Genomic DNA, 21978 nt, shown 5'->3' on the forward strand with positions numbered 1-21978 from the left:
GCACGCATTTGTTTGCTTGTCAGAAAATGAAAATACTGTATTCAAGATTTGAAAATGTATGTGTACAAGTGATACTCATTTTTTCACATGCAACCGAGCTGTTACCATATGGTCAGAGCAACGCTAAAACTGAATTATAATAATCGTAGTTAGGGATGGGTCAGTGTAGTCGATTACACGAAGAAAAAAAACTATTTGAATGGCATATTGCATATTTGAGTACACAAAAAAAATAGTAGAATAACACATCTTTTTATTTTTTTTAATGCTGACGCTTAAGTGTTGTGTCAGTCTTAAACCCGTTATTTGCATATTAAACGTAAGGACCCTAATTAACCCATTGCGGTCCTATGTCGGACCAGGTTCGACATTACAATTTTACCTTTCCAGTCTGATGTTGGACCCTGTCCGACATCGTCAAAAAGAAGTAAAGCACAGATCTCTAGTCATTTTTTCCGGGGGGGGAAAAAGCAGAGAAAAACTTTCAGTGGCCGAGTGAGACCGATAAGAGCCGAATGAAGCCGAAAAAAAAGGGGGCCATATCTGAGCTATACAGGTAGCCCCTACACCTAACACACACACACATAAAGGAGATATGTGCTCAGAAAATATCACAGACATTTGCAGAGCTTTTTGAGATGTTGTTATAGTAATAAAATAATGACATGGATCACATTATTGAGAGTTTGGTGGTAAAACGAGTGGTCAGGAGAGGATTTATCAGTATCCAGTTCTATAAAGAGGTATGTGAAAAATACAGCGAACAAAGGGTGGGGCTTGGCTGCAGTACTGAGTGACCTTTTGCGATTCAATGCCTTTTTTAAACCTGTTTTACTCTGAAAAATAAATATCTTAAACAGCACGTGTAAAATAAGCCGTGCTTGTGAAAATAAATTGGACCAGATGCACCTGACAAGCGCTGAATAAATGGACCGCAAAGGGTTAATTATGCAGTGCTTTTAATGGCAACGTTATACAGTAATCATATTTAGTTTGAAGTTGTAGGCAATTTTATTGCCTTGTTTTTAGCTAATGTTAACAGATCCCTGCATGAGTTCCGCTGTAATGACTGTACACAGCAGCTTCTGCAGCTGTTGCTAGTAGTCGTGAAACAGCTTCCGCATTTGTGAACTGAAATAAAATAATATAATGTGCTAAAAGAAGTAATACAAACTTCGGTAACGCTGAAATTAGAAAGGTAGTTTAACATTATGATGAATGTAAAGACATACTAAGTGTTAAGCAGAACAATGCAGTGACTGATAAGAAAAGGCAAGATACTTGGAGTTAGAAAGGAGTTATTTTTTAACTCTGGATAGCAGTTCAGTGTAAACATCTACTGTTGTCTTTCTGTGAATGGATGGAGTAACGTCAACATTTGCAGGTTATTGAATAAACAAAGTAACTTGACTTTAAATTCATCTGATGTCAGTACTTGATGGCTAGTTGTAATTAGTAATGTTAAACTATTGTAATGTTGGAATGTAATCTCTTGTTTTGGCCAGGTTACAATATTTACACTTAAATTATTTTATAAATATTATTTGTTAGAATTAAACAGATGTAGAATATTTAGGTTGCTATATTATAGGTGTTATTTTATTCTGAATACACTACAGCAAAAATGATTTGGTTTGCTCAATATAATGATACTGTTGCTTTAATTGGAAGAGCTACGCGCTGTGATGTTGCTGTTCATTGACTTCTGTATTTTAATTCAGTAAACAAAACGAAAAACTTGTGCCTAAGAAAATAGGGTATTGAGCGAAAAAATCTTGTCTTGGACACTGTTTGTACACTTTGTGAACCCGGCTAAACTTTACCTTACACTGTTATGCTGTCTGCTTGTACACATGCATTTGCCTTTTATTCTTGGGAGCCTAAGGGACCAGAGTTCATGTAATCGAATACACAAAAATGTTGCACTCTGTGTATTCAAATAGGAAACTATTTGAAATTCCCATCCCTAATCCTAATAATAAACACTATTATAATAATATTCATAATACAAAATAATAACAATCCTTCTCAGAGCGTTGTCGCTTGTGTAGCCTCTCCCAAGTCAGCGCCAATCTGGTTGAGTGATACCAGTGAGTCCTGGAAAGATTGTGAATGGCATTTTTGACCTGAACACATCTGATCCCAAATCAAAAAGTGAGACGATTCGATTGCTTATCTGGGTTTCCATCGGGACATCTTACTGTGAGACTGGAAATGATGTAAAGAAAATGTTGAATTCACAACAAATAGAGCTGCTGTTTTATCTTCGTCTGGGAAACTGATGCCAAAAAAGGCAGAACCATTTTTTTTTTTTTCCACTGTCATAATGAAGCCTCCACTCTAAATGTTCGTCTTCATTTTTTTTCCATAATTATTTTCTTTATGATTTATTGATTACCCCGCTTTCCTTTAGGCTTGATGATTGCCTGTACAACAAATATGACTCGTGGCGGGAAAGTTAGGATTAGTTAGCAGTTATGATTTTAAATGGTTTGTAAGTTAGCTTTCAGCTTTTTGGCACACTGACCCATTTTCTTTATTACACTAGTTAACTGTAACCGGCCCAGTCGGGCCTGTGGTGCTTCATAACTACAGGCCAACCTGCCATCTCTGCCGGTCCCAGGCCACCTCGCCATGGTTAATGTCGAACCCTCCTTTAGTCGGATTAAAAAATAAAATGCCAACGTTTAAATCATTCAGTAAAATAATTTAGTTTTTTTGTGAATTACAATAATTTACAGTAGTATTTCTCAATTTTTTGTAAGCCATAATTGTATAACTTGCACGATGTACTGTATACCATGATATTAAGGTTACTGTGGTATTTTTTAATTTTTTTATTTATTTATTTTTGACGGTTATCATAGTTATAGTTATTTTATGCTGGCTGGGCCCATCAATAACTTGCATCTCTTATGTAACTTCTCAAACTCAAATAAAACACTCAACACATGCCTTGTGTTCCCATTGTATGATTACCTCCTGAGGCAGTCGTTGTTTGTCAGAATAGAAAATGGCTTATACTGCTTATGTGATAATTATGTAGCAGCCAAGGTAAAGTCAAACTGAAAAAAGGGAAAACACATTGGTTATTTTTCCTTTAGTTTTTGAAGTGACTGTCAAACTTATGAGCTCTTCCAGTGTATTGGGTTACAAAGCCTTCATGTACCTCCTGGGTGAGAGGCAACTGGTGTTTTATCATGGAAACCAGTTGGGATGATTCCATCAAGCTGTTGAAAACACTAATGCAACAAAATTAGTCCAAACCTTGTCTAGGTCATACAGTGGAAGAAAGAAGCCTTCTGTAAATGTTTAACTAAACTTACGGAATTATAAATCTTACCTTTTTATTAATACTTATCATTCTTGCATGCTATTAACCCCTTCAACTCCAGATGTAAAAAATGAATGTACATGCCAGGTAAACAGATTTTGTAAATAATTGTAATAGCTATTTTTACCCCCTGAAATTGCAGTGAAATACTATTAAATAGAAAGTAACACATAAATCAAGGGCCAGAGCAGAACAGTTACTTTTTTTACATTATATCTGTGTGGATTGTTGTTCTGGATGTTTGTGAAGTACGTTTCTCTCAAAGCGTTTGTGTTACGCAGCCTATTGCTATTTATTATTATTAATATTATGATGAATATTTTATTATTTAGCTGACGCCTTTATCCAAAGTGACTTACTAGTGTATGAGAAGTTTGTTATAAATAAATACGACAAATAAACAAATAGACCAACAGTGTTCGCGCTATGCCGCACCATTGCACCAACGCCTCCCTGAAATAAAAAATGTCCCGCTGAATTTCTCTTAACTCTCCTGTGTGTCCCCCTTTCCCAGACCAGACGCAATACCAATACACAGTAAGTTGATGCATTTTGTATTAACATGACATGTCTGAGGACAGGCTAATCTTTTTTACTTGTTTGTTTACACTTGAAATACAGTACCTGACGTGTTTATCATATCAACAACATCGTGTGTTGTAGAAATAAACCAAAAATTTTGAAAATTGTCCAAAATATTTACTTTGGGGGACTAAGAATGAAATTTTTCAAGAACAAAAATGCCATTTTTGATATGGAAATTGCCAAAATAAAGGGGCAGCTGGAAAGTTAAGAATTTACTAGTCAGGACATTGACATTTAAATACTACTATTAAACTATCTGTTGATAATGCGGTTTCTTCAAATACAGTGGTTTTCAAACTGGGAAAAATTCTGAAATGGCAGACAGCGCATTTTATTTAGTACCACTTGCCAATCAGTTGCAAACTTTTGTAATCAACGTTTAATTGCTAACACCAGACTGATGTGCTGTGACAGAGCTTTCAGTGCACACATGGCTAATTTACATATTAAATAAGTATGTTTGAAATGAGCTCTGTTTAAATGTCATATAAACAGTTGGGCGGGTACTGCAGTCTGTCTGGGATAAAAAAAAAAAAAATATTAAATACATATTTAAAAAAAACTAAAAGCGTAGTCTTAACTAAGTTTTATTTCCTGTGTGCATTTGTGCTGGCAAATTGATATTTACTTTTTCAATGACTCGATTAAAGTTTATTGTAACTTTAACTGCTATTGGTTCATGTCAAAACACAATGCCACACGTGAGCACCTTGTTGGCTAAAAATAAACGCTTCAGCAGGTAGATATTTAATTTGCTTTGTGTTATTATGCAATACGTGTGTGATAACAGTATGATAGTTATCTTTGTTTTTAATTGTTTTGTATATTTTTGTTTGTTGTGCAGTACAAAAAACGAACAGTAATTGTAAGTGCCTATGTATGTTGCAGCTAAGGCATACGCAGTTAGACAGTAAAAATGGAGAGCCAGCTCCAAAACCGATCCTTATACGCAGTATAGCGAGGGGCGTTCTAATGAGGGAGGGGTGTATATGTACTTATTTACACGTTTCTTTTACGTTATGAAAAAATGATGCATCGATAGTGTTTTTTTTTTTTTTATTATTGTCCCAGCCCTATAGATGGATACAGTAGATAGATAGAAATACAAAATGCAGGGATGGAAAGAAGACTCCCATTACATAGCACTTTGAGTTACTATGAGTTTATTAAAACACACCTGAGCTTGTTACCTATACCCTTTAGCTAATCAAGCTCATATTAAAACCTGGAATGGGTAAAACTGCTATCCATCCCTGTATAATGTGTGTGTGCTGAGACGATCGCAGGATTTTTGGATATTCATTTGTTTTTAAAAAGTATTAAGCCATTATATTGCAGCAGGGCAGGGGGTGTGGCTCCTGTGTGCGTGTGTGTGCACCTTTTATTTTACAGTAAGTCAATATGTAACACACTAAAGTAGAAAAATATCCTAGGAGTAAGTAATACATTGTATAGGCTTTACACTACCCCAGTGAATTAACTACAAAACAAGATGCCAAATAGCAGTTCAAGTTAAATGTTGTTTTGTTTATTCCCCAAATAAATAGTACATAAAGTTGACACCACATTGAATGCACTTACTTTTTTTTTTCATTTCTTGCCATTGACGTTTCTTCACAGTAAGCAGTGGCCATAAACATGTTTTCATAAAGTAATAACATGGTTTACTTGTGCCTTTTTGTAGCTGAACAAGCAAACAAAAACTGAAATGTAACTTTTTAAACACTTCAAATAAAACAAACGTTGAAATGGCGTTGTAAAATAAAAGTAATAAAACTCACCGTTTTGGTTCTCATTTTACATTCCACATAATAGAAAGTCGCAAGAAAAAATATAATATAGAAATTGCTACACAACATTTCCAGCAAGCTGGGCACTGTTTAAGCGAGGCATTTTAGATTGACATGCTTGCTTTTTTTCTGTCTCATGAGATTCTGACTCTCTAAAGCAGCATAACGTCTGAACACTTTGAAAGCATGCAGAGATGAACAGTGGTATGTGGTGCTCTGTTGCTATAACTCCAGTGCAAAATCAAAGTATGGTTTCATCTCCACATCTTCATCATTTTCACAATTAACCTTCAAAATCCCCTGATCACGCATCGCTCTTTTCTTCTGGTGTCTGAATCAGTCTTGTATGTTGACGTAGTTTGTTTGCAATAATAGCAAGCAAGTTATTCCTCTATAATACAAGTAATACTGCAAATGAAAGTAAATACTATATATGCAAATTTAGATCGCCAGTGATTCAACATTCTTCTCTGTGCAATCACAGATGGAAGGGATGTTCGTGTAAACTGTGATTTGAATAAAAATGACACCAGACAAACCCCCAGCTCCTCCAAGAGCAAAACAAACATTCCACAGCTATACAGCATGCACACTGACATACCAAGCTGATGAAAGTATGGCCATGGTGTTGCAGGTGCTCTGTCTTTTCAAGTGTCTGCATACATTGTGGAGTTGAAGTGGTTAAACTACATTTAATATAGTGTGAGGGGGAAATAAAAAAAAAAAAGTAAAATCTGTAAATAAATGCCAAAGCAAGATCTTTGAACATTTGGTGATAAAGATTACAGTGTGTGCCGGGTGAAAGTCCTCAACCAGAATGGTATATGCCAAAGTGTTTCAGGATGAGCTGGATGTGCTCCATCAAACGCAGCACATGGGAGAGCTGTGCTCTTGGTATTTAGGAAAGCCATCCATCTGTTGGTACTGCTGGTTTTTGGATTAAGATGCAAATCTCAGATTTGAGAGGAGCTGTGAATAAAATGCGTGCTGAAAAAGCCCTTTTTATAAACCTCTTCAATTCAATACTGCACCCTCATTTCTAGCTTAAAGGAATTGGGAGTCCAACCTGTTTTGAAATTGAGACATTCATCCTTGAGGACCATGCAGATACAATTGCAGGGATTTATGCAATTTTATATAGCGTTTCATACTTTAATAAGCACCATTCACAGCCAACATATAAAAGGATAAACATTTAATATAACATTTCTATTTAAACCTGCAGTTAATCTTCTGTGGTGGTTTTGTGTAATGTAAAGCACTTTTGCTGATGGCTCTGTTAAGCACTAGTATAGATACCTGTATAAACCAATAAGTAATAAGAGCGCAGATTTTGTAAGCACACAAACATACTCATTTTGAAAATGACATTAATTGTCTAAGTCTAAAAGAAACCAGGGCCTGAATTTAAAAAAAAATACTGCTGGAGCTTCCATTACTATACTTTTAATGAAATGTATGACTGCACCGTAGTCCTTTTAATCTAGGCCCAGGAGAGAGACAGAGATCCAACAAAATGCTTTTGTTTTAAAGCTTCACAAAAGAGTAATATGTTTTATACCCAGTAATTTACATGCTCAACTGCAGTCCCATATGTGTGGTTTGAATGCTCAGTTGATTCACAGTGTGTACACCTGTTGGATAATTGCTGGCAGTGAAAGGAACACATTTTGCAGTGTTTTTCAATAGAACAGGAGCTGTGTAGTGTACTAAAGTGTGTCTGCAGTGGGAGTTGAGATTTATGCTGTTGTGACACATTTTTGATCCTGTGTTGAAATTTGAATCTCGTAGACAGATGGATTCGACACACAAAATGATTTGTTTTGTCACACACTTCACTGTGTGCGTCCATACAGGTGGTTGTTCTCTACATCTGTTTGTCTGGTAGGCTTCAATCAGACTTTGATGACTTGTGATTTAGACAGCTTTTGTTGTACCAATGTTTTCCCCACTGGAAAAGAGATTTGTCCCTGTGGGATAACCTGCTTGAAAACGCAATGCGGATGAAACAAAGTTAAAGTAATTTAGGATGAGATAGCCTGGTTACCTTGGTCAGAAGAACACCAGATTTAAATGTTTTAAACCTGTTTGTACAGAAAACCCTTACTGCACAGCAGGCAACTGTACAGTTAGTAGGTGATCAGTGCAGTGTGGCTTGATCCAGAATAGAATTGTCATTGTCGTCTCAGTAGACACTCCTGTTCAGGGCGACTTGGTTACAAAATACCACCTTACAAAATACTACATTAAAAAATATTACAGTACAGAGTACATTGCAGAGTATCACATTGCAGATAAGAGCCGTTATAAAGTACAAAAATCAGTGGCAAATATGAATCAAATTCAAATAAGAGCAAGATAAATACAGTAGATTACATATAAGGGAGAGTTAGACTGAGAGCAGTTAAATTCTAGAAAGAAAGAAAATTGCTTATATGAGTAAAGTCCAGGAAGAGCATGTAGTGAGTACGGTAAATGACTGAGCGATTTCAAAGAAGAGCACTAAAAAAAATAAAATAAATGTGAATAAGGTTACTTATAGGAGTAAAATCATTTACAACATGCAGGAAATAGTTGTTTAAGAGCAGTAGTAGAATGCAGTTTATAATACTGCATTATAACCAAACTAGTTTACTTGTCTGGTGTCAGTCTTTTTTTTATTTATTTTTTTTGTTCTATAAGCCTGACCATTGTAAACATAATTGGTAGACCCCCATGAAATTGTTCTTATTTTTTATCATTTTAAATTTTTTCACAAACTTCAGGCAATGCACCTGGCTCCAATTTGTTTTAATGGGACCCTGCATAAAGGCAGGGGAAACCCTGTAGTGAGGACAGCGTACAGCTGTGAGGAGACCTGTCTGGTCGGAGCAGCAAAGATACTGTGGAGACCTGTATTGGATTGTGAGTGACTGGGAAACAGCTTAGCTGTCAAGTAATGTTAGGTTAGGATTAATCAGAAAATAAAAAATATATAGTTTAGCACTCCGGGTTGGAGTTAGGTTTTTGTTTTGTTTGTTTATTTTATTATGTGAATAAAAGTATGTGCTGAAAGAATGATTCCTGTGTTGGGTCAAAACTCGTGCACAACAAACCTGGGTAAAGTAGGACCGTCAGACAAAAAACGAAAACGCTACACAACAGGTTTGAGATTGCGCAACCTCTTCAATTTGCCGAAATGCATTGCAGTTCTGAAAAACAGTACATGACTGGAGACGAAACAAAGACAAACTTAAATATGGTGAAAGAAAAACGAGCTGATAGAGCAGGAACGTGTTTATGGCCCGGAGTAGAAAACATTGTTTGAATGGAGTACTTTTAATGACGTTAATACAAAACATACTGTAACTTGTTCTACATGTTAGTGCAACGCAGTGGTACACTTGTGAAGTATGTGTGTGTGGTTCTGATTTAACAAAATAAAATTGTTGCATTTTTATAGTTGGAAATGTAATGCAATTTTACTGCACCGTATGCAACGCTGAGTAAACGCTTTTGTTTACTGGTTACTAGATGGGTGCAGTTTAGTTTGTTTTTGGTTTTTGTTTTTTTGCTTTAATTGTTGCAAGCAGCACTGTTTTAATAATTTTAAATTTGAGTTAATACACTGAATTTGTAAAAGCTAGAACTGTTGTCTGTGGTACAGGAATACACACACAAAAGGTGAACAAGCAATGGCGGAATACAGCGGGGAGGAAATAAAACACAGCATGCAAACAGACAGGGAATACAGTACATAAACACAAATGCATGGTTGCTACAATATCTGTTTTTGATGTATTTTGACAGTACATTTAAATTTACTTGAGCCAATTTTAAAATTTTGAAAAACTGAATAGTTTCTAGCAGTTTAAAAACAAAAAAAATACAAAAATTGTTAATGGAATAAAATGTTGAAAACAAGGTTTATTTCAAAACTAAACCTGTGTATCTCTATTTGTCAGTGTTGAGCAGGTAGGGAAAAATCTATTTTGGGGGGGGGGGATTTTAACACAAACTGAAAAAGGGAGGCGCGACTTTTATGCCGGTGCAACCTATAAAACGATTTTACGATATATGTTGCATTTAGTGCATTTGTTTCATATTTTCAAAAAACACAGGCTCTTCATAATCTGGCTGATTGTACAGTCCAGATTGCTATGCTGAAACCAGGGCACAGAGTTGACCTAAGGATGGGCAGGAGTCTGCAGGTGTGGATTTTTCATGGTGGTTTTGGGAATAGGAACTTCCAGTTATAGAATTCCCTAAATTTCTCTGTGAAATTTAATTTACAAAAGAGAGCAACCGTGTCAGTTGGATTAGCTTTTTTACTTTTGACTTGACAAGCCAGTAGTCAGCCTGCATTCATATTCTGACTGATCAGCAAGCTGCACACCAGGGCACCTTCCAGTAAATCATTACTGTCACATTGGGGATGATCTGCACATGTCTGTTGAATACTAATTTTAAAAGTTGATTTTTTTTAATTTCTAGAGCTGTATATGTGTTCAGGCTGTCTGGTTGAGAACCTGGAGGACATTAATGGTTGAAATGTACCATATCCATTTATTAAGAGAGAAACAGAACCTTTTAATAGTTTAGAAATGTGTTGCTCTCCAAAGCCAAGTTTTGTCTGGTGAAATCAAATGCCTGCAAACTGTGGAAGATTGGTCAATGAAAACCACATGAAGCAATTTCTGCCTTGCGCGCTCTCAGATTTCATTGTTTCAAGGGAAAAAAAATTCTACAAAAAGTGATGTAATCATGTCATTGGTGGTTTGCCAACAGCTCTCAAGAACAGGAGGAGGAATTGTTCCTTTGTTATGCAATCCGATGTAATTTGATTGCTTTACTTGTAAGGATTTCTCTTAGGCTTGCTGTCTGAACTCTTCTGGCCCTTTCTTGTTTGGGTGATTTTTATGAGCATGTATATGAGGATGAGCATGTCTTGATTTCATGACACCCTTGAATTATCTCAATGGATAATACTGGTTTAAAATATGATAATAATGATAATGGTTAACGATATTGAAAAAGGTGCTTCTCTGTAAATTGTCATTAAACCAATTAAACCAACCCTTTTTAATTAACTTATAGACTGAGCAACATATTTGTGATACTTTGATACTGAAATTACATACAATTACAACTCTTGCATTTTTCAATCCCTAGCTTGCCCTGCTGGACCAACGATCCACAAAACAAAGTTGGATACAAAAGACACTAAAGCTGTGAAATAGCAAAACGGAGCTCTTGAACTTGCAGTGATGCAGTTGAAGTGTGCCTGCTGTGTAAAGGCTGTCCCAGCGTGCGTGCACTATCCTGCAAAGACAAGACGCTCTGTTTTGATAATTGATTGAAACCTGAAACTTCAGCAGGATGCATAGAGCCTCTCTAAAATCTCTAGTAGTGTGTTCTCTGACACAGTGATTTCCCTTTTCTGTAACGAGTCAACAAATAGAGAGGGCTCTAGTGGGGCAGTGGTTTATGTGTCATTACCTTTCGGCTTGGGCTTCATGACAACATGATGTACTGTGCTTGGCATGTGTAACCGTGGGCTATTGTCTGGGTGTTTTTTCAATGTGGGGCTTTTGAAGAATGCCCTGTTTTGTTTAGAGTCACTGCATTGCTGTCATTCAGTTGCTGTCATTTATTCATTCAGAGTGATATTGTAAATATGGAAGATTCTGACCATGTTATGGTCCAACAGATTTATAAGAATCAAGCATATTAGAGTAGAAATCTAATTGAATTATGTTTAAGTAAGACACAAACTAAATGTTCATATAGCCCAGGGGTTCTCAAACTTGTTTTGCTGGGCCCCCTCTTTGGAAATGTTTCAGGCTGTAACGACACCCCCACCCCGCAGTGCGATATATGAAATTACTGTCCTACAGCGTTCCCTCTTAAGGTTAAAATGCGCACATTTTTCGCAGTAACTTGCAGCAAGCTTCACACTCAGTTTACTAACTTTCGCGTGTTATTATCATACATATTAACCTCAATCGAGACTCCAGCCTCTCGAGGAAAACCTATTTTGAGACCATTCTTTCAAAACATAAGAATATTTGTGTCTGTCTTGCAGGTGGTTCTCTGATTTCCTTCTGTAAAAATGTATGTCACATTAGTGCAGAGCTCGCTCGGACACCAGCAAATCTACTGCTACAGGGTGGGTGAAGCAGGCTTCTGGCGATTCTGTCTCAACAGAGAGTGCTGCTCATGAACTTTACAGTTTTTAACTTGTCATGTAATTGAATACTAAAATCAGTGAAGCACAATCTTCCTGCATTATTTAGAAGTATAAATACTCCTGTAAACATAAATAAAAATCACAATACTCACACTTTGATGGTTTTTGTTTTGTTTCCCTTTTAAAAAAAAAAAAAAAAAAACAGCCATTTCAGAAATCATCTCAAGCATTTTGAATTTGGTAAAAATGTAATCAGCTCATCAGTCAAATACACATTTAACGATGTCCATTATTTTATTTTTTTGCGACTTTATTCATCATTTGACTTCACTCCATGTCTCTGCTGAAACAAAATGGTGGCTGCACCAACGAATTTCAGTAAGACGGCGCTAAAAGAAATCTGATTATCTATATGAGGATGGTGTGATAGTGTTCAAAGTTTTTCTGCAATTCGTGTGATCATGTATGAGTCAATATCGTAGTGCCAGTCGTAAACACGTGAAATAAGAAAGCAAATAGACGGAAACAATGGCAAATCACTGCATTTTTCTGTGCTGTAAAATTAAGACCTATGGTACTGTGCTCAAGGCGGAGCTTTCCTGAAGTAAGCTAAATTAAATACATATTTCATTTTTATTCCGCTGTAGTTGACAGTTGGACCAAAGGTTTTAGAATTAAAAAAAAAAAAAAAAAACTTGTTAAAAGTAACTCTTCCAGCATTGACGAACCTTCATAAAACTCTGAGAAGTATTTATTCATCCTGAGTCCAGTAATTGCTGCTTTCCTGCCCATTTTAACTGTTGTTTTCACTGTAGCAAACAGAATCACATGACACAAACCTGTGCTCTGATTGGAGATTGCCTGGAACCTGTTGCCTGTAGTAGGATTGCTGTCCACTTAAGCAATCGCGTTGCCAGGTAGTTGCCAGAACGTTGACAATACGTTCTCAGGGCTGTTACACGGGTCAATCCTCACGGGATTTGGTCACAGGCGATAAATGTTGCTAGTAAATTGACTCGTGTAACAAGGGCTTTACCTTTCAAAGGCAGCAGATTGCAGTTCTGGGAGCTGAACGTGCTTGCAAACAAGCCCTAGCACTTGCTACACAACTATATACACGTGCAAACAAACATCTGGACACTTAATAAACACGTCTGGAGCTCTGGCTTCATGTTACAGCTATTACTGTTAAGGATTAAGTGTATATGCGCTGTAATGCAATGCTAAGGATCTAAAGGTTATGTCGGTATTTTTTGTGATTGTGACACCGTATTGGGTTGGGACCCCCACTTTGAATCCTAGGTTAGGTTTCTACTGCTTTAAACGGCACAAAATATACATTTAGAAATTAGATTCACTCACTCACCCCAGTTTGTTAGTGACAGTAGTGGAAGGTGGTAATCTTAGTTTTTGGGGAATTAAGTGAATTTTGCTGTCTTATGAAAACTGTTTTGCACAGCAGTTTGACTGATCTTTGTTATCTGTATAGTATTATTTTGCAGCATGAACAAATTCCAAATTGTGCTTTAATTGTGCTTGGCTTCTGTTTCCTGTTTGAGTTATTTTTAGCATTTTGCAGGAACTAAACCTCAAACTGAGAGGCTTTCAAGTACTGGAATTAGCTGGGACTGTGGAGTGCTGAAACCAAAACAATGGCTTACAATGGGCAGTCTTCCAGGATTGAGGCATCAGTAGTGTGTGCTAACAGAAGACTTGGCAATAATCTTGCTGTCTCAGCCATTTATCGAACTGAACTCGTGGAAAGTGAGGGAGAGAGTAACACATGCTGTGAAACACTTCCTGCAACATGCCTGCTGCTAGTGCTGCTTCTGTGTTTGTTAAAGGAAGCATGGTAGTGGGCAGTGAGGTAGTCTATTGAGGCTCCTGTTTGTGGTTGAACTCTAAAGATTTCAGTCAAGTTAATTAATCTTAGTCAGGTGGATTCCAGCAAATTCACTGGAGACCCTGCTGTTGAGATTCTCAGTTGAATTCTTCTGGCTATGCAGATAACCTTCTGATGGCAGATTACAGATGACAAACTAACAACCAACCAGAAGTGATTGTAGTGAAGGATTTCAAAAGAATAGGCTGTAGATATAAACAAATAGTCCAAAAGAAAGTGTAAATACACTGGTCTTGTGCAGACAACTTGATGGGCACTTGAAAGGTATTTTATGACTTGGATTTACTGTATTGTATTTTTTTTTTTTGCCAACTCAGACCACAGTGCTTCTGAGATGTGAATCGAATTCTCTTGCACAGTTATCCCATTAATCAGAATGCACATCCATGCCAGACTCTGTAGCCATGACTGGGATTTTGGCTGCAGGGAAAACCTCTATAACACCAGGCCAGCCTGTAACAAATTTGACCAGTATTGTATGTTTTTATTTAGAGGTGTTACAGTGGTGTGTAAACTGGCAGGATTTTAACAGTTATTTGTTCTCTACTTTTTTTAGATTTTGGATCCCTGTTTGATCTTGAGAATGACCTTCCTGATGAGTTGATCCCTAATGGAGGTGATCTGCACATGCTAAGCATGCTGCCTAATAGCGGGGGAGGAGGTGGAGTAGGGAACATGATCCAGGACGCTGCTTCCAAACACAAGCAGCTCTCTGAGCTCCTGCGCACTGGAAATGGTTCCAGCTTCGGCATCAACTCCAGCAGTCCCCAGACTGGGATGGGGGGCCATCAGAGTATTGCAGGGGGCCTGGCCAACTTGGGTGTCATGGGCAAGAGTTCCCTGAGTCAGGGGCTGCAGGTGTCCAGTGGCGCCACCACAGCCCCCTCCCAGACGCTCAACTCCCAGAAACAGGGTAGCATTGTTGGCAGCACCTCTGCTGGTTCTACTACCCAGACCGGAATGGGCTTCAATCAGGCCCTGCATAACAACACCCAGGGGCGTGGGCTCCTGAATCAGAACTCCCAGGCAGGCCAGGTGATGAACGGCTCCCTGGGATCTGTGGGTCGTGGCAGAGGGGCAGCTGGCATGCAGTACACTAATCCGGGCATGCAGGGAGGAGCAGGCAGCGTGCTATCTGAGACTTTGAGCCAGGGCTCTTCACAACTGGGAGGACACACAGGGATGAATGCACAGCAAGCTGGATCCATGGCCAAGGTGAGTCCTCTCTTTGATGCTTCTCTTTGGTGCTGGTTATATCTGGGATGCTTCTGTGGTCCCCTTTTTATTTCCCTTTTGGTTTTGCATTTCATGTGGGAGCAATAGTTCCCAATTCATAAAAACAGAACTCAGCTTTTGCTACGTGAGGCAATGCCAAGCCCATACTTGGTCGTCTACAGAATCTTATGGAGCGCCATTTGTGCCAAAACTATCCAGCCGTTAGTTTGTCTTTTGTTTGTCAATTTGTGAATTGGTCAGTTTGTTCAGCAATTCGTCCATAAATTTGTCAATTCATACAGTAATTCATTAATTCATTTGTCAATTCATTAATACAAAAGGCTGTACGGACCTGCAAATTTCTAATCAACCAGACAAACTTCCAACCGTCAATCTCGCACTGTGCCGAAAACACTGCAACCTTTCTAGCCAATGAGAGCACACACTAATATTTTAATCAATGAAAATCCAGCCTCACTTAAAACTGCTTCAGCCAATAATATTTAGAAGAGTGTTTCAAAAGATTCTATTTAACAAAATAATCAACTCCTCTGATTTTCAATGGAGACTTCCATCTCACTGCGCGCAAACCATTGTGGTACATAGTTAGGCAAAAAAATTATATGGAGAGTCAAAGCAGGTGTAGGAAATCTCACTGGTTTTCACCATGTTAAAAAAATTCATAAAACTTTTTAAGTAGATTTCACATTTGCCCAAGGCCTTTTGAAGAAAACGGCAACTTTAGTAAATTATGACAATACATAGTTATTATGAAAAATGCTATTTTCTGAGCACTGTCCCGTTTGGCGCATGCGCAGAAACATCGCTGTAAAGACGCGTATTGATTAAATCATTTAACAGTCCGATAACACCGGTTACTTTAGAAATACATAACATTACAACATAAAATATTATCAAGACACAGCAATATAGTACAGTAAAACTACCGGCATTTTTTTTTTATACATGGTGAAAACCAGCAACATTTCGTATGCCTGCTTTGACCCTCCATATAATTTTTTTTGCCTAACTCTCTATGTACCACAATGGTTTGCATGCAGTGAGACGGAAGTTATTGGCTGAAGCAGTTTTAAGTGAGGCTGGATTTTCATTGATTAAAATATTAGTATGTGCTCTCATTGGCTAGAGAGGTTGCAGTGTTTTCGGCACAGTGCGAGATTGACAGTTGGAAGTTTGTCTGGTTGTTGGGAAATTTGCAGGTCCGTACAGCCTTTTGTATTAATGAATTGACAAATCAATTAATGAATTTAGGTCAATTAACAAATACATTTATGAATGACTATGAATTGACAAATTTATGGACCAATTGCTGGACAAATTGTTTGTCAATTCGTGAATTTGACAGTTTAGAAACGACAAACTGTCAAATTCCAACTGACAAACTAACGGCTGGAGTGTGTTGATCCTTCCACAGAGAATTCCCAATTGAAAGTTGCAATAAAACGGATTGAGTTTTAGAAACGCTAATTTGCATGATGTAAACTAGTCGTTGGACAACTTAAGTTATCCATAGTAGATGTGGGAGGTGGGGGTGCAGAGACCGTAAACAAAAACAAATAAGGAATTCATACCTTAACTTTGACAATCCTATGAAAGCTAAAGAGAACAATTTATTTTTTCTATATACTGCTGTACAATTAAATGTGAAATTCCAGCAATGCATCCAGTTCTATGGCTGATGCTGTAAAGAGTGAGTACAGCATTTGTCACAGGCTTGTAGGCCTTTTGAACACACCTGCCATAGTCCAAACAACCTGACTATGTGTTCTTGTTGTGGTTAGTGGTGAATACTGATGGATGTAATTCATGTGATGAGTGTTTGTTTTGTGAGTGTAAGTATTCAGCCAGGGGCCCTACAGAGTGATACTCAATGACTCTGTTCAAGCTGCATTCACAGTGACCTTTGCATTCACCAGAGGTTTAAAGTAAAATCAAGATTGTTTTTGATTGATGTCTGAACTTCAGTGCATGTTCAAGTGCAAGTGTGGCTAGTTTCTGTACTGTAAAGAATCACAACTAGAATTTTTTTTTTTTTTCTGATCTAGAGTAATTGTCTAATTCACTGGAATTGGTTTCTGTAAACGTTTGTTTTTGTAAATGTTATTGTTTCGCCATTGTTTGTTGCCATAAATGACAGGATTTCAATAAATAAGTGTAAGTTGGTTTCCTTGATCAGGTAAAAGGTACAGGTGTTCAATAAAGCTTGTGTTCTGCCTTCAAGAAAAATTTCAGAACGAGTCATGATGCACTGTTTGCTCATTTGACATCTTGTCACTACTGGCAGGCAAAGAGAATGCATTTCATTCAGGTAGTAGGCTTGTAACTGTGTGTTCATTGTTCTGGCTGCACAGCAGTGCAATTTGCATGTCAGTAAGGAAAAGATGCTACAAATCACTTTAAGTGGACAGTGTATGTGGTGATGATGTGGGGGTGGAGAGCACTCGACCAGGCCATTTGAATAAAACATTTCCTCTTGCTGCCCTCATCTGGCTTTCAAGTGTTTTTTGTTGACTGGTGTGTGTGTGTTTGTGGGATGGTAGCAGTTTGGCTGTGGTGAAAGCTGGTTTATCATTGCCCAGAACTTAGCTTTCTCAGATTCGTTGGATCTCTGTCAATGCAAGGGACTGCAGCATGTGCTTCTGTAGTAGTAATGTATGGGGGCTAGTGCCGTAAACTGACCTTCCCTTTACACTTAGGGCGTTTCTCCTACCCAAACTTTTTGTTTAAGATTAATGTTTTTGCTTAAATATTTATTCAGTGTTTACTTTTCTACTGTACAGTAAATTGCAACAAATTCTCTGTAATTTTTATATGAGCAATAATGGTACATGTATTGCATATTATATTAAGTAGAAGTTTGTTTTCAATACACAAAATTAGGTTGCTTTACTTAATGTGTTGATTGCACTGTAGCACAGTGCTGTAACTGAAAAACCCAGACCTGTAAAATAGTGGTGACTGGTTAATAGAAGTGTAACAATTCATTCTGTTTTGCTAAATTGTGATACTTCCTTGCTAATAACATTGTATTAGAGATGCCTGTAGTACCCCAGATTTTTCTTTTTTAACATGATTGTGCACCATTAAGTTTTGTATTTTTAACCAATTGACACACTTAACACAAAGTAACCATCCAGGATTATAGCATACACCATGATACATATTCTGAGTTGTATATCATGATCCCTTCTATAATATTATTGTTGCATCACTACTTGTATAAAATAAGGAATGTCCAAATGCATTTGGATTGAGCAAGAATGACGCCTGGCTTAAGCAGCAGTTGATGCATCTTGCGTGTTTTCAGATGGGTTTACCTGGAAACGGAAGCCCTTTCGGACAGCCATATGGACAAAGTGCTGGGCAACAACTGGGAGCCGCTGGTGTGAACCCCCAGTTACAGAACAAGGTTGGCCTCTCCAACAGCCTGCCACCCTTTCCCAGTGACCTGAAGGGAGCTGCAGTTACCAGCGTGCCAAACTTGGTGAGGACAGACATTTGCGTTTTTAAATTTGTGTATCAGCTTTAAGAACTTTAAACATAAATTGGTTTTAAAGTCTGTCAGTAGTTCCAAAACTAGCATCGTGGACCATAGTTCCAAAACAGTATCGATGTTTTAAAATTAAATAAATTGTTCTACAATTAATGTCTAAAAATGTTTGTTTCATGCCCAAATGCAGCAGCAACCCCAGCAGCAGGTTCCGTCTGTGGGGATGGTCCCATCTCAGGGGGTCTCCACAGGCCCCACTGCTGACCCTGAGAAGCGCAAACTGATACAGCAGCAGCTGGTTCTACTGCTACATGCCCACAAGTGTCAGCGCCGCGAACAGGCCAACGGGGAGGTGCGCCAGTGTGCCTTACCACACTGCAGAACAATGAAGAACGTCCTTAACCACATGACACACTGTCAGGCTGGAAAGTCCTGCCAGGGTAAGTAGGATGCTGAGCTGCTGTGGGAGTTGCAATATGTGTAATAAGGCTCAGTTCAACAAGTATGTAGTTCTCTTGCAAAAGTTGAGCAAAAGCACCACTGAATGAAGATCTTTATTGCATTCATCATAGTTATAGTTTTTTTTTTTTTTTTGCCATTTACTGTGGGGAGGGCCCACTGGGGGTGGCTGCAAGATTTCAGGGGGCCCGTATCACAACAAAAAGTTCTCTCCCGAATGACCCTGACAAAGCAACGTTCCCCAGACCAGAAGATTAATTTACATGTGGCTGCTGTCGGGCTTGGGGTTATTTCAAATATAACATTGACTCCGCTCGTGCCCGCACTAACATTATGAACCATTGTATAGCAAAAGGGGGTGATTGTAAGGAGAACAAAATAAGCAGCTATATTAATGCACTTTATAATTATGATGTTCTTGCCCCTACATAAATAAAATAAACCTTACTGCTCTTGCTTACCTTTACAGGCAGGCTTATGTTTCATTTGCAGTTAGAGTGTGAGTACGGTAATTATGGAGTATTTTTTCAAACGCCCAAGAAATGACACTGACCATAATTTATAAAATAAATATAATTCTGTCATAGATATTGTTTGTAATGAAGATAAGGTACTCCACTTATGTTGATTTCATTGGGTGGGGGTTCTCAGTCAAAATGCCTAATGTCATGGGGATCCTTGCTCTAAGGAAGTTTAGGAACCCCTGATTGACTGGATTGTAGACTTTCTTTCTTAATATACTGGAAGTTTAATATGAACCTCAAACTGCACTTTGATTGCCACACAGCAGGGTTAGACCTCCAATACTGCTTTCTTATGGCAAAAAATAAACACCTCGATTAGAAAATGGTGCTGTTTGTTGGGTAATTTGAGAAATTGTTGTTTTAAAGCTACTAGCTATAAAACCTTTAAATTAGAGCCATCGTTGTACCTAATATAATATTGAGTTTGCTTATCAAAAAAAAATCTTTACATAATTGATAATCATTGCATTTAATTCACTCTATTTGTATTTCTTGTTTTCTCAACATGTTTTGTTTGCATTTGTTAACACTGTCGGCTAATAGGATACTTGCTATTCAACAAGTTCACACAGCTTGTGTAAGAAATTTCTATAGCTGGAGGTCTAAAAGGTCAAACTGGGACAGAAGTGTGAAATCCTTGTTTAACATCATGAACTCTTGTAAAAGTAAATATTTTGTTGAGTTTTAGTCGGTTACTTTTTGGTTCTATGTAGGGCTTCTGATTTTCGGTGTTTTACCCTGACTTTTCTGCTCTCAGGAATTCAATTAACACCTGTTAAACCATTCGCGTATCTCAGTCACAACTGAGAAATGTGTTAATGGTAGTGTTTGGACGAACACAGACTTCATATTCGGATATTCGCTCATAATTTAAATATTCATTCGGATATGCGTTTGTTTTCAAAAAGCTATACAAGCCATTGTATTGCTCAGAACGCAGGCAGACAGCCTAGCAACAGGGGGGTGTGGCCCCTGCTGTGAGCCTTTTATTTTACAGCAAAACATTACAGTATGTAACAAATTTTAAAGTAGAACAATATCCCAGGAGTAAAGAGTACGTTGTGTAAAAAAGTTTGCCGAATCTCCAGGGCTGCATATATAAAGTGTGATGGTAGCTCCTTTTGTAATAGTACAACATTTTTACACTGTGGGTTTTTTTTTTTTTTTTTTTTTTTACACCTTGTGTATCTTGGTCTTTTGATTTATATAACATAACACACAGAATGTGGTTGTAATAATAACTGACGTGTATTAAAACCACGAGCCTGTCACTAACTGTAAACGGTTTCGGTAGATAGAACAGCTATACACATGCAAAAAAATTGGCTTACCTTGAAAACGAAGTTTCCTGCACTTCTGTCACCTTTGTGTTACAATGCTTGCACTTTGCCATCCATTTATTATGATGTTCATCGATTTCAAAATTGATATAGGCAAACTTAATGACGGTGGCTGCTTCGATGCCATTTCAGCTCCTAGAGAAGAGAAACTTGCGAGGTCTGAATTTGTGATGGAAACTGTCAGTAGCTAGGTTTCCATCCAAAAAAATAAAAATAAATGTGCTAAAACATATGCGTATGGGGGGAAAAAAAGCACAACAATAGAAACTGCAAAATTCGGGGAGAGATATATGTATATATACACTCACACACACACACACACACACAAAATCACATGGAAATAAGATCAAGTACATTATTCTGTGAATGCACCAGCGGGCAGCTTAGTCATTTAAAATGTACCTGTAACTTCATACCTTATCGCAGTGGGGGGTGGGGGCGATAATAATAATAATAATAAACAACTTTTACTTTATATGGTGCCTAAATGCATAGCATCTCAAAGTGCTGCACAGTTTCAAACACGGTCGGTAGGAAAAAAACACGGCAAAGCGCAAAATGCAGGTGCACGGACATATTTTATTGTTGACTCGACCAAAACAGTGATACATATTTCCAAAATTATAAAACCTAAGTGTGCCAATAAATCAGTATTTGTTTTTGGTTGTTATATGTTTTAAATAAATAAGAGAAAAATAATATACTTAGCCTAATATACAAGGAAATTCCTATATTAAACTGGTCCCAGGCGGGAGATTGGTCTTGAAAACGGGAGGGTCGTGATCAAGACTTGACAGATATGTACAGATAATACTACTTCTAGGTATTTGTGTTGCTGACAGAATTTTGTTAAAGTAAGTAACATATTACAGGAAATTTATTTGGTGGCAGGAGGAAAGTTTGCTTCATGGGAGAGGCTGACAGACTCTGTAGCAGCATGAAGTCTGATACTTTAAATTTAGTAATTTTGATGCTGCTCTCTAGACGTGCGTATAATGGCTACATTATTTTGTATTTAATAGCTGTGAATGTATAAAACTGAGTGCATTTTTAAGGATAAAAAAGGATATAATTGAGGAAATAAAATAATCTCGAATGTTTATGAATGAGACCAATCTGCGTGATGCCTGCTATCAAGACTAAGACCC

The 21978-nt window shown here is 37.6% G+C and overlaps 1 protein-coding gene across 2 annotated transcripts in view; it reads left to right on the plus strand.

Moving 5' to 3' along the window:
• LOC121331048 (CREB-binding protein-like) overlaps window positions 1-21978 on the plus strand; it is a 68496-nt gene that overhangs the window by 15906 nt on the left and 30612 nt on the right. For both annotated transcript variants that reach the window (XM_041278173.1, XM_041278172.1), the window contains exons 2-4: window positions 14338-14996; window positions 18325-18501; window positions 18698-18947. In XM_041278173.1, coding sequence (XP_041134107.1) covers window positions 14338-14996; window positions 18325-18501; window positions 18698-18947 — 1086 coding nt within the window. The remainder of the gene's footprint in view (window positions 1-14337; window positions 14997-18324; window positions 18502-18697; window positions 18948-21978) is intronic.

Source organism: Polyodon spathula, chromosome 18 (genome assembly GCF_017654505.1).
Source record: "Polyodon spathula isolate WHYD16114869_AA chromosome 18, ASM1765450v1, whole genome shotgun sequence".
Lineage (NCBI taxonomy): Eukaryota > Metazoa > Chordata > Actinopteri > Acipenseriformes > Polyodontidae > Polyodon > Polyodon spathula.